Source organism: Aulostomus chinensis, chromosome 5, assembly GCF_037954235.1.
Source record: "Aulostomus chinensis isolate RoL2024-O1b breed Wild chromosome 5, RoL_Achi_v1.0, whole genome shotgun sequence".
Taxonomy (NCBI): domain Eukaryota; kingdom Metazoa; phylum Chordata; class Actinopteri; order Syngnathiformes; family Aulostomidae; genus Aulostomus; species Aulostomus chinensis.
This window is the reverse complement of record NC_141324.1, coordinates 9,527,378-9,545,735: the sequence shown is the minus strand read 5'-3', so window position 1 is coordinate 9,545,735 and position 18,358 is coordinate 9,527,378. Positions and strand designations below refer to the sequence as shown.

Here is an 18,358-nt window from a genome sequence, read left to right as displayed (position 1 = left end):
GTGACAAAGTAGTCCAACTGTAAATTTGTTTTTAAATTGATTCCACCTCATCATTCTCCCAGCTGAGAGGTGCTGACATCTATGAGCTGCGCTGGATCTGAAACTAATCTACTCCCAAGTTGTGTTTATTAGTCTTCACTGATGTGGAGGCATGTACACACACACACACACACACACACACACACACACACACACACACACACACACACACAGATTCTTTAGAATTTGTGGCTTTTCTTAATGGTGAGCCGAGGCCAGCTGAGAGCTAACAACTTTGTTTAAACAGTCTTAATGACCTGTTCGTGCTTGGCTCCAACGCAGGAGCTCACACATACTTATGAGAGACATAAGGTATAATATTCTGTTAATGAGTATTTGTGTTTTGAAACTGAAGGGCGCCAGAGACACATTTGTTGGCAGCTTCTGAGTGGAGCAACTGTTGATAGACCCCGGGATGACAAGTAGACCGGCTGACAGATGGATTGGCTGATTGTTAAAAATTATGTTAATGAGGAGATGCTTCCCATTTTTCATTATTTCTTTTTACTTTTTTTTGTTTTTGTTTCCAATAATACTGCACAGACCTTTATCCAGAATATTGTTTTCTGCAAACAAAGCTGGGATTTTTCACACTGCCAAAGTTAACACAAATGAACTCACGTGAACCGTCTGGGCATTAATCGTGAGTCATAGATCAATTCACAGTCTTGCACTGGAAAAGCACTTTCTTAGTCATGTGTGATGTTTGAGCAGAGCCAGCGACTGCAGGCAGAGACACTGTTAGGGTTGTGGGGGGGCTGCTTTCAGGTGGCCCGCAGGCTGGCAGCACGTTCCAAGCAAAATCAAATTTGGCATGTTGGCACCAGCAAAAGTGAAGCTTTTTCAACCAGAAAGAAGGTCCTTTATTTGGCTTAATTTAATGTAGGGGGTCTGGTGTGCCTGCCAAAGCTGATGGAACTTTTACACTCATTCACTAACCAGTCGTCTTTAATTACCCAGCAGGGCTTGGTTGCACCTGCTGTCTCTAAACAAACGTGGATCATCTTTGAGCGAAACATTCAAACAACTGGTTGAAACCTGCACGAGCAGCCTGCGAGAGTACTGGTTCTATTCCGTACGGTACCTTCATCTTGATGTAAACCAACAGACTGGTGAAGTGATCTAACTGGTATTTATGCACTTTGCCAAATTTGACAGCAACTTGACAGCCAAGATATCAGTTTCCATTTCATTTGGAGTTCACCGCAGGCTTTAGCCCGTACCGTTTTTTTTCTATATAATGTGAGTTGCAGTGGAGAATGTAGTGGCCCCGGCGCCACGTTTCTCAACAGGATCCCAAATACCTGAATGCAGATCGGCATGTTCACCACATTTCTTTGTCTTTGCAGAGTCTTCTGTCTGTCCATGATGCTGTAGCTCAGAGAGACTTCGAGCCCGCTCTGCCACCAATACCTGAAGGTGCGCTGGAGGAGGAGGAGGACTCAGTCAAGATCGTCAGTCTGGTTAAAACCAAAGAGCCTCTGGTCAGTAAATACATATTCATGTTGCACCGTACAAAAAAACCCCCAAAAAACTAAACTAAAGGAATTTTCTCTTGTGTGGCTGAAAGAAAAAGTTTGACATTTTGGGGAAAAATACTTATTTCTTGCCATGGAATTCAATGCCATTTTAGAATAAATAAGTAGCTTTAGTTATCAGTCGTTATCTTTGAGTAGCAGCGAGACTCATCGTGCTTTCATGCGACTAGGAGGTGAAAAAGTTCCCTTTTGTCCCACTTCCTAGTGAGAGTGTGAATGACAACAAACATGGTACCCCTCTGGAATTATTTTCTATTTCTGCTGTCAGAATACAGAAAATGACAAACTACCTGCAGGCCCAAATTCACTAAAATGAAATGAGGCGCAGGAGGTAAATATTTTAACTGGTTTCAGTCAGTTACAGGAGAAAGTGGAGTCAGGAAAGGGACCTAGAACCCAAAAGTACCTTGGCATTGCTGAACATCTGCTTCTCTCATCCCAAGGTCAGTTTGTTTTTTGATTGGGTTTTTGGTTGAATGCCTGAAATCGGGTCCGATGTTCACACTCGCTTAAGAGCTCTCAACACCGGGTCAGTAAATGTGACACTCCAGGAGTTGTGGTGACATCAGAGTCATGTGTCTTTGGTGTAGTTGGTGCATAGCATAGAGATGAACTTGGTTTATGACTAACAATCGTATTTATGCTTCAAAATCATGACAGCAGCGTTGAAGATGATCTTGCTGAACTAAGTATGCAAGGCTCATAAACCATGGCTCACTACAGATTTTACATTATTCTCTGCAATTATTAGAAATCCAGTGTACGAATTCCATTAGCTTTTGCTTGAGGGAGCCCAAAGTGATGCCAACAACCTGGTTGGGTGACAGAAATATGTCATCCCTGCGGCGCTCCACGGGCAGACAAGGGTATGTAACCAGCCAGAAGGCTAACATTACCGTAGCTGCACAAAAACTAGCTCCATGATGAGGACAAATTTACCAGAGTAAACTGAAGCATCATTCGATATCACAGTCACCTGCACTGAGTTTGCCCTTAATCCACTCAGTAGACTTATTTGGGCTCAAAGCAAGTATGTTTCTCATCTTGCAGCACAGAGGCTGCCATGTCGCCTGACGTCAAACATTCGTCCCGAAGGTCTCAAAAATCTCCCACTTTCCTAGTTTGATATTCTGAGTTCAACGGCCATTCAGTTCTCTCAACTTGGAGATCGGAACTTTCCCACTTCTACAGGAACTTGATCAAAACAGGAGGAAACAGCTAAGTTACGTTAGCATTCACAGAGAGGTATAAGTGTTCTGATCTAAATCTCGGCAGCAAGTCTCTTGTTCTAAAGATAAAAGTGTAATTTTTCACTCTTTCCAAGAGAATCATCACAATTGCTCTGAAACAAGATTATAACAGATCAGCCTGTTTCTAATTAGGTTTGCTTACCCTTGCTCCGCACACAAAAGCAACTTTTTATGTTAAGACAACCATGTAACAGGGTAACTGTGCTTGAAAATGTGTAATTTATCCAACAATAATATTTGAGATTTCAAAGCCATAAACATATCCAAAAGAGTAAAAGTTGAATTTATGTCTCGTGATTGAATTCATGCCATGTTGCCAAATGACAAGGCAGCCAAAGTCATGTATGCCAGGGTGTAGCAGAACAAAAGGCTTTGGATCGACAGGAAACATAAGAAAAGCTTCCTTCAGCAGCCTGGACTCCTGCCTCTGGGATGCGTCTCGCTCTCTTCAAGCAGGAATTTACTCAGTCAGTTCTTCCACGGCTCTGTTGCCATGTATCTGCTGTGACGCACCGCATACTTTCAGCATTGTTGTCTGTGCATGTGTGCACATTTTTGGAGGGGTATTTGTAAACGCGCTGAAAAAATGCTCCTTCATTTGAGCCTTGAAGCATGTCTTAAGCGTTAAAATTGAAATGGAATGAGATCATTCCTTTGCTGTTCCTGATGTAAATCAGCTTTCAAGGCTGGTCTCTAATCATGGCTAATTTTCTTGGTACTACCGGAATGTCTTATTCCACCTTGTTCCAAGCTATTGTCACTTGTTTCTGGAAATTTCCTGGATCAAGTGGGACTGGACTGGAGACAAACTTCAAAGAGCGCAGAACTCCGCCAAGGCCACAAAATCCTCAAAATTTGTTATTTTAATAATAAGAAATTTTCAATCTGCATTTGGCTCAAAGTCTCCATAAAATACATATGGTGATGTACAGCCGTGGCTTACATGTGACAGATTTTTTTCCGTAAGGAGATCCAGTAGTTTAAAAAAAAAAAAAGAGCCCTCACATAAAATAGCTGTAAGAAATCCCTGGACCCACATCAAAACAGGGGATTTGTGTCTTATTAAATGTATAAGTCCTGTGCCTCCCACCAAACTTTCCTGAAACATATTGACAGGCTTCTTTTTTTTATCCTGCCAAGTTAAAGACAAACCAACCTGATGAAACCCCCATGGAAGACACAATCATCACAACAACTGAGAGTTCAATGCTTTTTTCTGAAAATAGGGAGTTTTAAGTGCGGTATTGAGGATCATGTAATGATGGGCATTTTTTTAGCATGTGCTTGTGTGTTAGTGGTAGAGCTTCTACGGGGAATGTGCTTAGAGGCAATAATAGAGAACATACGTTTGTATTGATCCCAAAACTAGATTGGAAGGGGACTGACCTTTTTCTGACATGGTCTCGTTGATCGATCCAGCATGTTCCCGTTTTCCAGACAACAGGGTTACACCCGAGCATAGGCTGATTGTAGTCAGCTACATAAGATGCTCTTTCCATTGCAATTTGCTTCACATCAATACCATCTGCTGAAAATAATACTGATTTGGATAACCTTTTCCAGCGCTTTGTGTGTTACATGAAGGCAGCCGGCTAAACGGTCCCATCTTGATACAAATATCCTTCATTGGAATGAAGTGACTCTAAATAAGAAGCTTGTCTGGACTGTAATAAAAACAGCATGTTATTTTCACTTTTCATTGCTTGACCCCTTTGCCTCATCTGTGCATCTGCTCGTCTGTTTGTCCGTCCGTCCATTCACGAATCATCACCTTCAAGGGGGCGACAATTAAGAGGGAGAACTCCACGGGGGCTATTGTTGTTGCAAGGGTCATGAGAGGAGGTGCTGCTGACAAGAGTGGTAAGCTGACAAACTCAGGCATTCTAGTCACATACATTTCTGTTCCACACCGCGGCAACAATATGATGGTACATCAACAAGTCCAAGTGAAGACCGCCTAGTACATTTCACATGTGTGCTGCACCCTGAAGGCCTGATCCATGAAGGAGACGAGCTGAAGGAGGTGAATGGAGTCTCGCTGGAGCACAGGAAGCCAAAGGAAATCCTGCCGCTCCTGGTTAGTCTCCCCTCAGTCTGCTCTTAGCTTTCAACACTGGAACCTCATTGCTAGGAAGGGTAGTATTCAGTAATTATATTACTCTCGAATGAAGAAACAACATGATTCATCACAAATGAATAGTTTTAGTCTAGTTCATTTGACTGAGCCTAGTTTTGGGGACGAGTGAGTATTCATGCTTGACGCATCAGGTGAGGAGGTACAGGCAGCCTAGAAATAGAAGGGTTGCTGGGTTGACACCCCCCCACGAGTCCACCTTTACCCCCTCATTGCTCTCGTTGAGTGGGGCTCCTTGCGTGGCACCCCCACTATCAGTGGGTGATCATTGTTAAGTGCCTTAGACTTAGACTTCTCTTTATTGAGAGTCATAAAGTTAGAAAATGGCTATATAAATGGAGACCACTCTAATTACTGCCAATAAAATTCAGTGGTTGTCCATCCATCATGCACACACTGTAGATTTAATAATCCAATCTCTTATCTGTTAGTATGAACGCACTTGTTAAAACTAGACGTCAACACCTTGTGTTGTGATTTAATTGTGATCCACAGAGAGGTTCTACTGAAGTGGCCACCATGGAAACAGATAAATAGTTTTGTGAACTTGCACAGCAGTACAAATCTCTCAAGGACTATTTGGAAAGGTCAGGAGCCCCCCCTACTGGCCACATGGAGAAGCAGTAAATTACCTGATGCTTCTGAGGGAACTCACAGTTGTAGCTGTGTTGCTTGCGTCATCCCAGTGTCAGCCTGGCACAGTTTGAGCCCCACATTGTTTTCAGTATTCAGTGGTAGCAAATTCAAGAGTGGATGTCTGTGTTTCTACAACCCAAAAGCAAGTTATCCAAAGTTAAAGCTAAAACATTAGCGTGAGTAGCGCGTCAACAAGTAGCATGTTATAAATAGCTAACTAGCTTATACACACGAATAAGTGGACTTGGATTTCAAGGATATTTAGTGATTTTCCTCACTTAAGGAAACTGTCCTGACTCAAGATATGATGCTAGCACAGTAAGCTAACATTCCCAAATCCACTTCACACCAACAGTTGTGTTATCAAACATATCTGTCTCTCACTCTTTTTCCTCATCCTCTGCTGTCTTCTTCTTCTTCTTCTTCTTCTTCTTCTTCTTCTTCTTCTTCTTCTTCTTTCCTTTTCTGGCACCAGAGGGACATGTCCATTTTTCCAACATTTTCCACTAACGTGAGCCGACTACTATAACCTGCTCATGCACATGAACATCATGGTCGTCACAAGCTGAGCTCTGACAGGGAGAGGCAGAAGGAATCACTACACCAGCAGGCTTATGTGTGGATTTGTAGATAAAAACATACCTTCGATAATGTCTTCATCGTCAGGGGCCTGCCCTGGTGGTCACAGGGTCCTCAGCAGGCGGTTAGTTCGCTTATGCCTTGGGCCGGCCCTGCGTGCGATCACAGTGTGTGCACATTAATGGTCAGCTTTTGGATTTACATTGCTAATGACCAGCTCATACAGTATGGTTTGGAAATTAGCTTCTGAGTTAAACAGTACGGTGTGTGCTCAGTCAGGCCGGCTGTACCCTGCTCGCTAAACAAGGCTAACGTCTCCCAGCTGTAGCTTCACATGTGGCATACAAACTCAGGAGGTATCTCAATTTTCTCCTATAACTTAAAAAAAGCACACAAACACAAAATTTTCACAGAGTGTTTTTTAAATGTCACTATTATTTCGCAGGCTCGCTCTCAGGGTGAAATAAAGTTCACAATCGTTCCAGCCTCCTCCAAGCAAGAGGTGTCACCCAATAAAATGAAGGTGCAGTAAATTAACTCCATGTGTTACTCGTGTTTCTTTTTTTGTCCTGTTGCATTTCTGCCACCATATTGTTACCACAGTTGTGTTGAAATACAAACAAGCTTCTCAGGACCCGTAGTGGCAGGTGTGAACATGTCAGTGGCTGGTTTGTGATGACATTTGTCCGTGTCTCCAGGTGTAGACGGCACATTTGATGCATGAAAAGGAGAAACTCCCGGTGGAAGCAGCGTTCTGAGCATCAGTGTGTCTTGTTAAAAGCAAACTGCTGCTGTGCAATTTTTTTGTCTTGCAATCTCTTTTCCACTTCACTCACATTCATAAAGTTCCAGTCATAGTTGATAGGATGCATGCATGCTGACAGATCGGGATGGGGAATTTTATATTGTCACCAGTTTAAAGACTAATAGCCTGGAAATATTTTCATCTCCAGCTGTTTGTACGGACTCTTTTTGACTACAACCCTAGCGAGGATCCCACTGTCCCCTGCAAAGATGCGGCTGTAGCCTTTAAAAGGGGCGACATCCTCCAGATTGTCAACATGGAGGACGACACCTGGTGGCAGGCCTGTCACCTCGGGGGCATCCGGGCAGGGCTCATCCCCTCAAAGCTGCTCCATGAAAGGTGACCTTTTTATTTATTTATTTGCTTGCGAGTCATTCACTTGAACAAAAACAAAAATGCTGCCACACCTGTAAGACATTTGAACTTGTATTTGCTGCCCCTCAGACGAGTTGCACTGCAGCGACCTAAAGCTCTCTTCAAGCCTCGGCGAGTCAAACCAAGAGGTGATCAGCAAAAGTTCTCCCATTAAAGCACCACACCTGCTAAGAACTGAAATTTTCTTTTCTTTTTTAAACTTTCCAATAAACACATTAGAGCTCCTTTGTTAAGCTTACAGGTGAGAGTTCAGGTCTGAAGGTCGCAGTCAAGGTCAGGGTCATAGCCCTTCTCTGTTCTCCTTCTGTTGGACTCAAAGCTGTTATTCTCTCCACATGCACTGCAGATGAGGGGGAAGGTACTGTCGGTTTGAGTTTGCTTGAAAAAATTTACCTTCAGCATAATTGTTGAGATATAATACACATGTACATTTTAGGGTTTGGTTTGAGGTTTTTAAAGATTTACAGAGTTAACTATCCAAAGATAATAGTCCTGTAATGCTGCCCACTCTGTTTTTCCAAAATGAAGCGGGTTCTGTTCAATGTACTCAAGTAACAACCACTTTGTGAGAGTAAGGTAGTTATTAATGTTCCTAAATGGTAGATATCATTCCTGAATGAAACTATTATTAGAATTTCCAAAGCAAAATACTATCAGGCATTTGGGTTAGAACATGTGCTAATACTTTGAGTATGAAATTTCAGAGCAACACATATGTCCCCCGCTTGGTTTGTGTTCATGTTTTGCTCGCCCGCCCAACCTTGTCTCCCTTCCTGTTTTTCCAGTCATGGAGGATGTCAACTATGGAGCTATAACAGGAATCCACATTGGTGAGATGTTTGACTTGTTCTACTCGGATCCCACTCGTGCTGGAAAAGGGACCAGTTTGAAAGAAGACAATACAAATCAGGGCAATTGGACATGACAGCACACAACAACCACAAGCAAGAAAAATAGGGACTAGGGACCAGTTCATATGATGAAGTAGTTTGTGGTTTCGAGATTTAAGGGGAAAGGACTACAACAGCAAATGTGGTTTTAGCCTCCCCATTTATTCCATTTGTCTTGATCTCATGGACTGGATATGATGTGGTCGTACAAGTTTTCATGTGTGCATGTGAGCAGCGCAACATGTTCATACGGGGGCGTGCAGTTACGGTTGATTGTGAAAAGGCCCTGGGATCTGTGCAAGGCTAGGTTACAGATGTTGCACTCTATCAGTTGAGGAGGCATGTGCATTTAATAAGGTGCTTTAAAGAAATGCCATTTTGGAGATGCTGCATGTGTCGTTAGCATCTTCTCTGGAATGACTGATGCCTCTCTCTTACCTCCGCTGAATCAGAAGCCACAGTCAGGAGACGGTTAGCCTAATCATCCCTACGTCATGTGGGGAACAATTATATGAAACAGTTTATTACTTTGATCAGTACAAAATATGCAATCTGCACTATGTTTCCCTCTGCTGTTGCTATGCTAAGCTAACACTGATCAAGTTGGAGCTTTTTATTAACAGATCAGAGTGACAATTGTCTCCGATAACTTTATATTACAATTTTTTAAGACAAAAGCTTTCTCTGCCTTGTTGGACTGAAGGACTTCAACTGCGGGGCTTGTAGAATCTCTATAAAGACAGTGTGTAAGTCTTGGAGGACAATTAGCCACCTGGTGTGTAAATGTTTGGACCAAAGAAGTGACGTTATCAGTATCTGATCACACCTACAGGGGAAGGAGCTCAGCCTTCCACCGTCTCCTCACTGCTGGTTGTGTTCTATTTCTTCATGCTGATGCAGGACACGCCTGCAGCACAACTCGTTCTCACCCCGCCGCAGTAAAACCCCTGCAGGACACATCTACACTTGACAGACACAGTCGCACTATTTCCACTTCATAACTTGATCGATTGTGTCTCCTACAAGACTATAAAGCTGCAGCCACAACTGCAAACTAGTGACTTCATGGTGCATTCATGTACACCTCGTAAACTCATAAATCTGTTCTAAAGGTTGTTTAAAATGGCACAGTTAATATTTTTCTCATATTCCTGTGTTGAAATACATGATTGAACACAAGGAATGAACTGAGAGTGGAAATCTAAAAACAACAACCTGCTTTGAGCAGCTTTGTGAGGGAAAACGCACACACACACACACACACACACGTCACAAACAAGAATGTGTGGATATGAGCAGTGATGTCATCAGTGTGGATGGTTAATTAGATTTGATCGACATGAAACAGAGGTTAAATGTGAATGAAGGAGATCTCCTATGCAGGATTCACTGCTACTCTTTCCATTCATCATTTCGCAGCTGTGTGCGATCATTAGCCGAGCGCTTGCGTCGTTCATTTTTGCCCCGCTTGACCTTGTTGATTTACTGTAGTTGAAGCTTTGTGTTTCATTATGGCATTAAAGCAAGTAAAGCAAGCTGGGACCAGGTGAGTGGGGACCTGAACATATTTCTAGTCCCGCCAGGGGCTTGATGGGAGAGGTTTTCTAGCATTTAATGCCCAGCTAAGCGAACAGGCTGCTGCTTCAGCTACATTGTTAGCGCACAAACGTGAGGTTCTTGATCTCCTCATCAGAAGCCAAATAAGTGCATGAGTGTCAAATGTCAAACTCCTGCTTGGCGCTCCAAGGCTCCGTGTGGGGATTTCACAGCTCAAGCTGTATCAAAGCACGTCATCTTGATGCGCTCAGGTGATGACCCGAGCTGCTGCCATGGCTCTCCTCGCTGCTCTTATCTCTCCTGTCTTTCTGTCAAGTAGAGCAGAAATATCTTGTTGCATTTCCAGAAAGGTTTTACAGTGAACAGCATTTCACTAATGGATGATCATTTCACTGGCAGAATAATTTAAGACTGACAGTAACATGATTTTTTTATTTTTCTACCTTAAACCTGTTTCACACCAGAAATAGGATAACTAAGTCAGACGTAAAACTTGAATCTTTGCTCGTGGTGTCGTCTGCTCAGATGAGAGCCGGAGAGGAAACGGTCAGATACACTTACAAAGTGAAATTACAGCTTACGTCAAAGAAAGCCTGGCATCATCACTTAGCAGCAGTTAACATCATGAAAGGGATTGGGCCTGCCGAGCCGGGCCAAACCGCCGTCACATGGCAGACGCTGGCTGTCAGACAACCTAAAGACTGCATGTGCCAGACTATTTTGGGGTGCCCGATCCCTGAGCTGTCGTCTCTCCACTCTGATTTGTGAGGTTCAAAGTGTTGAATCAAGATGTGCTTGACACAGGATTTCGGTGGCCGTGGTTTCTTAAATGATTCCTCTGCCTTCATTTTCCTCTGCCGGCCCCTCCGTCCTGTCCCAGCCCTCGTTGTTACCAGCATGTTTCTGAAGCCTGGGCTTTCCACTAATTACACGCTTTTTCCGTCTTTTTATTTATTGACTTTGTATGATTAGATTTCATCTTTCATCAATCAAATTTTACATGCTGGACAGAAACAGGTTAAATACAATAGCTGACTTGGTCAGCTTTATTTGATTTCAGGAACATGTGACCTTAAAGCTGCCGTAATAAATACTTTTGTTGCCTCTGCCAAGGATGTGATGTCATCACCAGCAATGGTTCATCAGTCTTTCAGCAGGCTAACAAAAATAATTGTGGCTGGATTTTAATGAAATTTGGTAGGATGTTAGAATTTAGGTTGAGGGACGATCGATTGGGCTTTGGGATTGACCCTGAACCAGATCTGATGACATCATGTGGCCTTGGAGGAGGTATGCACTCTCTGAGTGAGCTGGAGTTCAAACAATGTGTCTAATAACACCAGGTTCAGCCAATGGATTTTGGTTTTACAAGCTACAATTTTGCTGTTTTGGTTCTCTTTCACCGCCTTTGTATCCAGCAGGAAGCTGCTCAGCTACAGCAGCTCAGATAAACCCAGGCAGACGGAGTCTAGTTGGTCCACATGTGGGGGAATGAAGCAGCTGAAGAGCAAGATCTCACTCTCAGGGGAATGCTGGGCGAATGTTGGAGGACTCCTTCAAAGGAAGTTGCTACTTGCTAGCTGCTAAATAGTCAATGAAGATTGAACACTGTTTCAAATTAAAACATTATTTTCAGTCCACTTCCAGGGGACTCTGAGACAAATTTTAAAAAATTTGTCTCAGAATTTTCCTGAGATATCACGTTAATGAGAACAGGATGTACCGGCGACCAAAAACAAGCCTCCAGCCTTCCACTGGGGCAGAGACCAAAAAATGACAATATAAGCATGCATGCTTTCATTAAAAACAAGAATACTTTTCACCTGGTGATTTGAATGTGATACACTTGTCTGGTAAGTTTGTAAAACACTCGAAGACGGCCTCTCTCTCTCTCTCTGTCTCTCTCTCTCTCTCTCTCTCTCTCTCTCTCTCTCACCCCAGCTGGTTTAAGAAGGAGTTTCCGACTGGGCAGAAAGAGCAGCTGGGCCAGAGAGGCAGCTTGGTCCAGGAGGTGGAGCTCGGAGCTACATGGCTTCATTCATCCACCAACCTACACAGAGGTCATCCCTTACTGCAAAGATCCCAAAGACAGACGCCGTCTTGTCGTCCTGGTTGGTACGTAGGAACAAAGTTTACGGCCACATAGAGAAGTTTCCGTCTTTGGTTTTATTATCGCGATGCTCGAGTTCACAGAATCCTTTTGAATGCCGTGAACGAGTCAATGAGCAACAAGTGTGTAATTACATTCATGAAGCCTTCAACATGCTGGTGAGAGCAGGGATGCGAGCCATTGTGGTCAAATATGTTCTGTTTTATGTCACACAAAAATCCCAAACACCGTGATCCCGTTCGCTCTGAGGACAGTGTTGTGGAAGCTGTTGTTGATCAAAAGGAGCAGTAAGGCATTGATGAAGATTTATGTTCCCACCTTTGAGTGTAAGAATGATCTGTTCCCATCAGTGCTGCATAAACAATGTCAAAAAACTCCAAGTCAGAATATATCGTGTTCTCTTAAGTTACCTAATGGCCCACCCCAGATTCACTTCTCTGCCAATCCTGCAGGCCTGCTCTATGTATTTTTGAGCTGTATACGTCCACGGGGAGTTTTACATTGAGCCCTGCTGAAGGTCTTTTCAATGTCATATTACAATACAACTGTAGGTCATCTGTGACTGGAGGGAAACACACAAAAAGAATCCCTGTACTTCCCAGGAGATGGACGGAGAGGAAAAGCGAGTTGAAAGCGAAAGAAACAGAAGAATGAAGTGAAGAGGTGCAAAAACAGAACTGTGTAGAGAACAGATAAATGATGAATGGATGGAGAGAAAGGGATGAGTGGATTGAGAATAAAATCCCTTGTAATGTCAGCCAAGTGCTCCATCATCAAACTGGAACAGCTAAGGCAGCTTGGATTTAGATTTAGACCTCTTTAATTGGGTTGGAGCTTTTACCCCGACTCTGGATTATATTTTACTGTCGGCTGTGAAGGCTCTTCATCGACCAGAGGTCATCATTAAGAATATACAGCTTATTGGCAACGAGCGCTCGAGAACCTGGATAGCTAAAACAGGACCAGATGGATAATGTTTGACCAGTTTGGAAATGTATCCGTTTTTGTTAGCATTGCATACGCACTTTGAGTGAAACAATACACCATTATGCCCCAGGAAAGTTGGTGCAAGTGACTGCTGGCCACTTTAAGTCCGACAGATCGTGTAACTCCTGGAAAAATGTCAGAGGACAGGATCCACAGCGCCTGGTGATGCTTCTCTCCAGCTTCTCTGTGAAAGACATTAGCAGTGTAAGAGCGGAGACTATAAACTTGATATTTTGTAATGTATTGGGCTCATGCAACACTGTGATGGAAAAGGCAGGTATGTCAGGAATCCTACTTTCAGACGGCGCTCCATTAGAGTCTGATGCAATCCGGGGCCGGAGAAACCTCGATCAGAAGAAAATCCCAGATGCTACAGTATGTGTATGTGTTGGTGTGCGTGTGTTTCATCCTGTGCATCCTACACTATAATGACATTGATACTGTGTGACTTTGCAGATGTTACATTTAGATGTGATGCTATGGATTTTCCAGAGGTTATAGGAGCATTAATCGTTCGATAGAGAGAGACGCAGACAGAGGTTGGTTGGCGGATCATTTTCAGTCTGAAATCCGAGCTCTGTCTGTCTGACTCTCCTCTTCTTCTTCTTCTCTGATGATAAAGACAGATGTCACCAGATCACTTATCCTATTTGATGTCAGACCCGTGGTGAGGAAACCATTAGTGATATTAGGAATGACTACCCACATGCACAACACAGTGTTTTGATCTTTTCCTCAGGGCCCAGCGGCGTTGGTGTCAGTGAACTGAAGAGGAGGCTCCTGATCTCCGACCCTGACCGCTATGGCGTCACCATACCGTGTAAGACATCTTCAAGTTTCACAACTGTTACTTTCACCTTCTTCATTTGAAATGTTCTCCCATCTTGTTCTCTCTCAGACACCACACGAGAAAAGAGAGGACAAGAGACGGACGGCGTGGATTATCATTTTATATCAGTTCACATGTTTGAGGAAGAGATTCTCAATCACAGGTAGGTGTGTATGGTTTAGAAGTAGCCCCGCCCCTCTTTTCACCAGCATGATGCCCACCGTCTTACTCTGTCCTTGTTTATTTCTGCCTCCAGGTTTGTAGAATATGGCAGTTACAGAGGCCAGTACTACGGAACTAGTCTCCACTCCGTCCACCGGGTGATGGCTGAGGGGAAGGTGTGCCTTCTGGATGTGCACCCCAGTGTGAGTAGCATGCCTTCAGACAGGAACGCTCGTGCTTGCACAGGTGAGAGTCTGTAGACTCACAATCAGACCCAGTTCAACGGTACACGGTAACACCGTTGAACCATCAACAAGTTCTTAACCAGAACAGAGATGAATATATTCGACCCACTAGGAGGAGGACATCCGCGTCCCAAAAACCAAACGTGTCATTTCCTGTTGCCGCCATGTGAAATATAACTAGAACATTTCAAAAGGAGCTCTCGCCTTCCTCCAGTGTCAACCAGATATAAGTAGTTTCCTCTTCTTTGTGGCAGTTGCCCGCATATTCCACCTTGATCCTCATAACTTTGGACCTTTTGATGACTAGTTTTCCTGGTCGGGCAGCGACAGGTTCCTAGTCGGGCAGCGACAGGTTAACGTGCCCTTGACCCACGTTGGCACATTTTGACTGAGAACAACCACGACGGCCCTCCCTGTTCTCTTCACCGTCGCTGGATTAAAGCCAGATACTAGGAAAGTTTCTGTCCTGAAGTGGCTGATGTTTGAAAATGCGAGACAAGGAATAAAAAATGCCGAGCAGTCTTGCATAAAGCGGGACACCTTGTCATCCGAGACGTGTGCAATTCCAGAAATGATTTGGAGTGCTGAGCAGCTCAGAGGAAAAACAACTTACCCACCACTGCAGGGTTCAGACATTGCCAGGCATTCCACACTGATGATTGCAGGATGGGAAGCCAGTGTGGAATATTTGTGAGGCTGCAATAGCGACTCCTATTGGTTGGCCAGGGTACCGGTGAAGAGGGGGGCAGTGAGCACTCGTGCAGAGTAGAGTGAACCTGCCCTGTGGCAAAGTGGGCAGCGTTCGACCGTCTCACAGAGCCAACAGATGGACCTAACAGGGCTGAGATTGATTTCATTTCAACATCTCCTCCTTCCCTTGTCTAACCCTCAGTCTTGTCTTCCCACTCCAGAAAATCAAGCATGTCTACTCATTTGAATATAAACCGTACGTGGTGTTTGTGAAGCCCCCGTGTATCGAGGAGCTACGCCTGACCAGACGAAGAGCCAAATTCATCTGTGACGAAGAGGGAAACAACACGGTCCGAATCTTCTCAGTAAGACAAACACGCGGGACTCATCAGCTCATGTGTGAACTCAGGTGTATCTTCTATGTCCTGTAACATGCAGAGCGCTGTGATGTCAAACACACACGCAGCTACGCTCAGGAGGATGCTCGGGGGCAGCTTGTTTCATAAATAACAGACAGACAAACACACTGTCCAGAAGTTGTGCTTTAAACTGAACAACGCAAGTTCTTTACTGGTGGATGTGTTTCCTTCACAAGGGCTTTAGACAGGAAAAAAGATGTGCATGGTCACTTTCATAGCATCCATCTGTCCTCTCATTCAGTGCTTGACCCTGGCTGTTCATGCTGCCTTTATTAAACCCTGGAGGTCACACACCTGTGCTGCAGCGTGGGTGGAGGAGGCCCTTTGTCAAGCGCAGCCCTCAGAGAGTTTAGGCATATTTTATAGGTGCTGCGCTGTTAACTTGTACTGCAGCTGCTGTGAAGAACTTCTCATCCTGAAATCTCAGCATGTAATCTCCATCTTTGTGACTCCAGAATGCAGGAAGAGCCAGTCATGTATAGTTAGCTTGAAGCTAATGTTGACTGCCTTCTTCAAACAGCTTGACTTTTGCTCTCCAGTGCTTCATCTAGCTCAGTAATTGGAGCTAAAAACAAACTAAACTGAATTTTTCCATTTTGGGACTCAGTAGGGCGGAGAGTGACCAGCTGGCGCATTCAGTTGAACCCACTCGCTCATGCTAGCGCCACACTGGAGGGTTTAGTTTCTTTGTTTTAAACTCAACTGAAAGTGTTGGTGGGCTACTGAGCACACAGCTGGGTAACAAACATGTGGATCATTCCAGGCGATGCACTTGAGAACTTGTAAACTGATGGTTTTGGGCAGATTTGCTGTTATTAGCCATCAGTCTGTATTAGCTTCAAACTAAACACAGCTTACTGTATGTGGCTGGCTCTGTCTGCATTCTGGTGTCACAGAGAGGAAACGTAGCAAGCACAAATGCCATTTTTATAGAACTTGAAAGGCTTTTAAGTCAAATATAAGTTTGACATACAGTGAAATGATCATTGTCCTTCAATCGAACAAAAGTTGGAGTGAAGCAGTTGAGAGTGACTCGACAGACACAAATCTCATCCAGTGCCACAGTAAAGAGCCGCGTGATCATGAGACCTCCTGAGCCGCCTTCTCTTCACAGGAGGAGGACTTCCAAGACATGATTTATTCGGCAGAGACCATGGAGCGCCAGTACGGCCACCTGTTTGACAAGGTGATGGTTAACGGTGATGTAGCCGTGGCCTTCAGAGAGCTGAAGGCCGACCTGCAGCAGCGAGAGGAGGAAGACGTCCAGTGGTTTCCTGCCGAGTGGATTTGCAGCACGCCAACAAATGAGAGGAGAAGTTGTGGTCATTTTTCTGGCTGGATTTGAGCCTGGCTGCTTATTTTGACAGTCAGGTGACGTTACCAGTAGTGGGGACAGAACTGTGCTTGGACGAGGAATATAGGAGCTAAATAAACCTCAAACAAAAGAAAAGAAACTGCTGACCGTACGCATGATAAAAACATACAACGGCTTCTAGCATTGAAGTTTTGTAATATTTGGAATGTTTTTAGGGTTAGAAACAACTGTGATTGCCTCATTTTTCCATAGTGTACCTTAGTATTGAGCTAATTAGACAAATAGAATCCATCTCTCTCTCTCTCTGTCTGTCTGTCCGTCTGTCTCAGAGCCAGTTTTTCTGCTGGCATTTGGCTGAAATAACGTCGGCTCACCGGATGATACGAAAAAAAAGAATCCCTCCTCTCCAGAGCTTGTGGCTGAGTGTAATCCTTCCCTGCCAAGTCGCAAACATCAGCATGTAATTATTCTGACAGCTGCTGCACTTCAATTAACTGTAATGTACACCAGAGAAATATTATTAGTAGCAGTCTGGAAGACGGTCTGTAACAGCAAGTTGTACAAAATGCAGACATAAATAAGATAACATCTATTTAGTCCTGCAGATGAATGCAAACATTTATCCACGTCGTGTTGTGGTTGTGCTTTCAAGCATCACATGCTAGCACATTTTATTTTCCCATGAGGAGGAAGAGTGAGGCACCAGTCACCGTCAGAGACACCCAGCCGTCTCCCTCAAGCACGCTGTCACACATTCAGTCTGACGGCTGCATTCCTCTACATTCACGCTGCTTCCTTCCTCCTTTTGGATGCTGAGCTCAATTGGGTGTGAAGGAGTGTTAATGTGTCTATCATGTTGTGTTTGTGGGGCGGGGGGCAGTGTGATGTGGGTAATGGCTTTCCAGGGACTGGAGGCCTTCGCAGACTCAAAGAGAGAAAGTTTGGAGTACAAATAAAAGCACAGCCAGGCGGGTCAGGCTGCAGGGGGCGCGGGCGGCGTACCGTCGGGGCATTTCTTTTACTCTGTCATGTCAAACACAATTGAGTACACCTACGAAATCATGGCAGCACAGACGGCGAGCTGGAGGTGCGTTCAGTGGTGTGTCTGCTGAACCAGGCTGTCAGGAGAACAGTCACACTTCTGCCAGGCCTGAAGGCCGACCTCAGCAGAACGTGGCAGTATAATTTCATCACACCACTGAGAATCCGCAGGCACCCTCTGAGATCATAACGATGCCATTAAAGACAGCGGAGTGATCCAATGAAAACCCCGCGTTTTATGTTCGCTGCGGCTCCCGCTTCAAACATTACACAGAAGTATGATGTCAATTGGTTTCGGATAATTTGGCTCGATCGTGTAAATGTGCGTTCGAAGTATGTAAAAATAAATAGGACTGATGTTGAATGAAGTCTTCATCTTTGCGTGAGATATTCATAAACAACCAACGCAGTAAAACACACACTGAAGTACAAACTGCCTGAGAAGACCAGGGGGAAGTATTGGGATGTGTATTGTTGTCAGAGTGCCATCCACCTACAGCTTTGTCCTGGTCGTGATTCCAGTGGAACTTCTCCATGAAGAAATCAAAGTTTCAACACCCGCGTGGTGAAAAGTGCTTTCAGCATGCCCTTCAGTTCTGCTGCAGCAGCCTTGTGTGCTCTGGTAGGGTTGCTAATGGTTGGACAAAATCACTTCTAATCTGAAAGATTGATTATTAACACACCTGCGCATGAGACATCATGACGAGCTGTCCCACAGTTGATTATTGCCAACAGACAGCAGGGTCTGAAGGAGTGG

The 18,358-nt window shown here is 44.3% G+C and overlaps 1 protein-coding gene across 4 annotated transcripts in view; it reads left to right on the top strand.

The window, feature by feature from the left end:
- LOC147261126 (MAGUK p55 subfamily member 7-like) overlaps positions 1 to 18,358 on the top strand; it is a 26,479-nt gene extending 8,121 nt beyond the window's left edge. For 3 of the 4 annotated variants that reach the window (XM_086203014.1, XM_086203012.1, XM_086203013.1), the window contains exons 7-19: positions 1,389 to 1,523; positions 4,606 to 4,687; positions 4,819 to 4,904; positions 6,622 to 6,699; positions 7,130 to 7,320; positions 7,426 to 7,484; positions 8,142 to 8,186; positions 11,745 to 11,918; positions 13,640 to 13,720; positions 13,799 to 13,892; positions 13,986 to 14,094; positions 15,048 to 15,191; positions 16,360 to 18,358. In XM_086203014.1, the coding sequence (XP_086059140.1) occupies positions 1,389 to 1,523; positions 4,606 to 4,687; positions 4,819 to 4,904; positions 6,622 to 6,699; positions 7,130 to 7,320; positions 7,426 to 7,484; positions 8,142 to 8,186; positions 11,745 to 11,918; positions 13,640 to 13,720; positions 13,799 to 13,892; positions 13,986 to 14,094; positions 15,048 to 15,191; positions 16,360 to 16,590 (1,509 nt within the window). In that variant the 3' untranslated portion in view covers positions 16,591 to 18,358. The remainder of the gene's footprint in view (positions 1 to 1,388; positions 1,524 to 4,605; positions 4,688 to 4,818; positions 4,905 to 6,621; positions 6,700 to 7,129; positions 7,321 to 7,425; positions 7,485 to 8,141; positions 8,187 to 11,744; positions 11,919 to 13,639; positions 13,721 to 13,798; positions 13,893 to 13,985; positions 14,095 to 15,047; positions 15,192 to 16,359) is intronic. The other variant, XM_086203015.1, reaches the window with a different exon arrangement.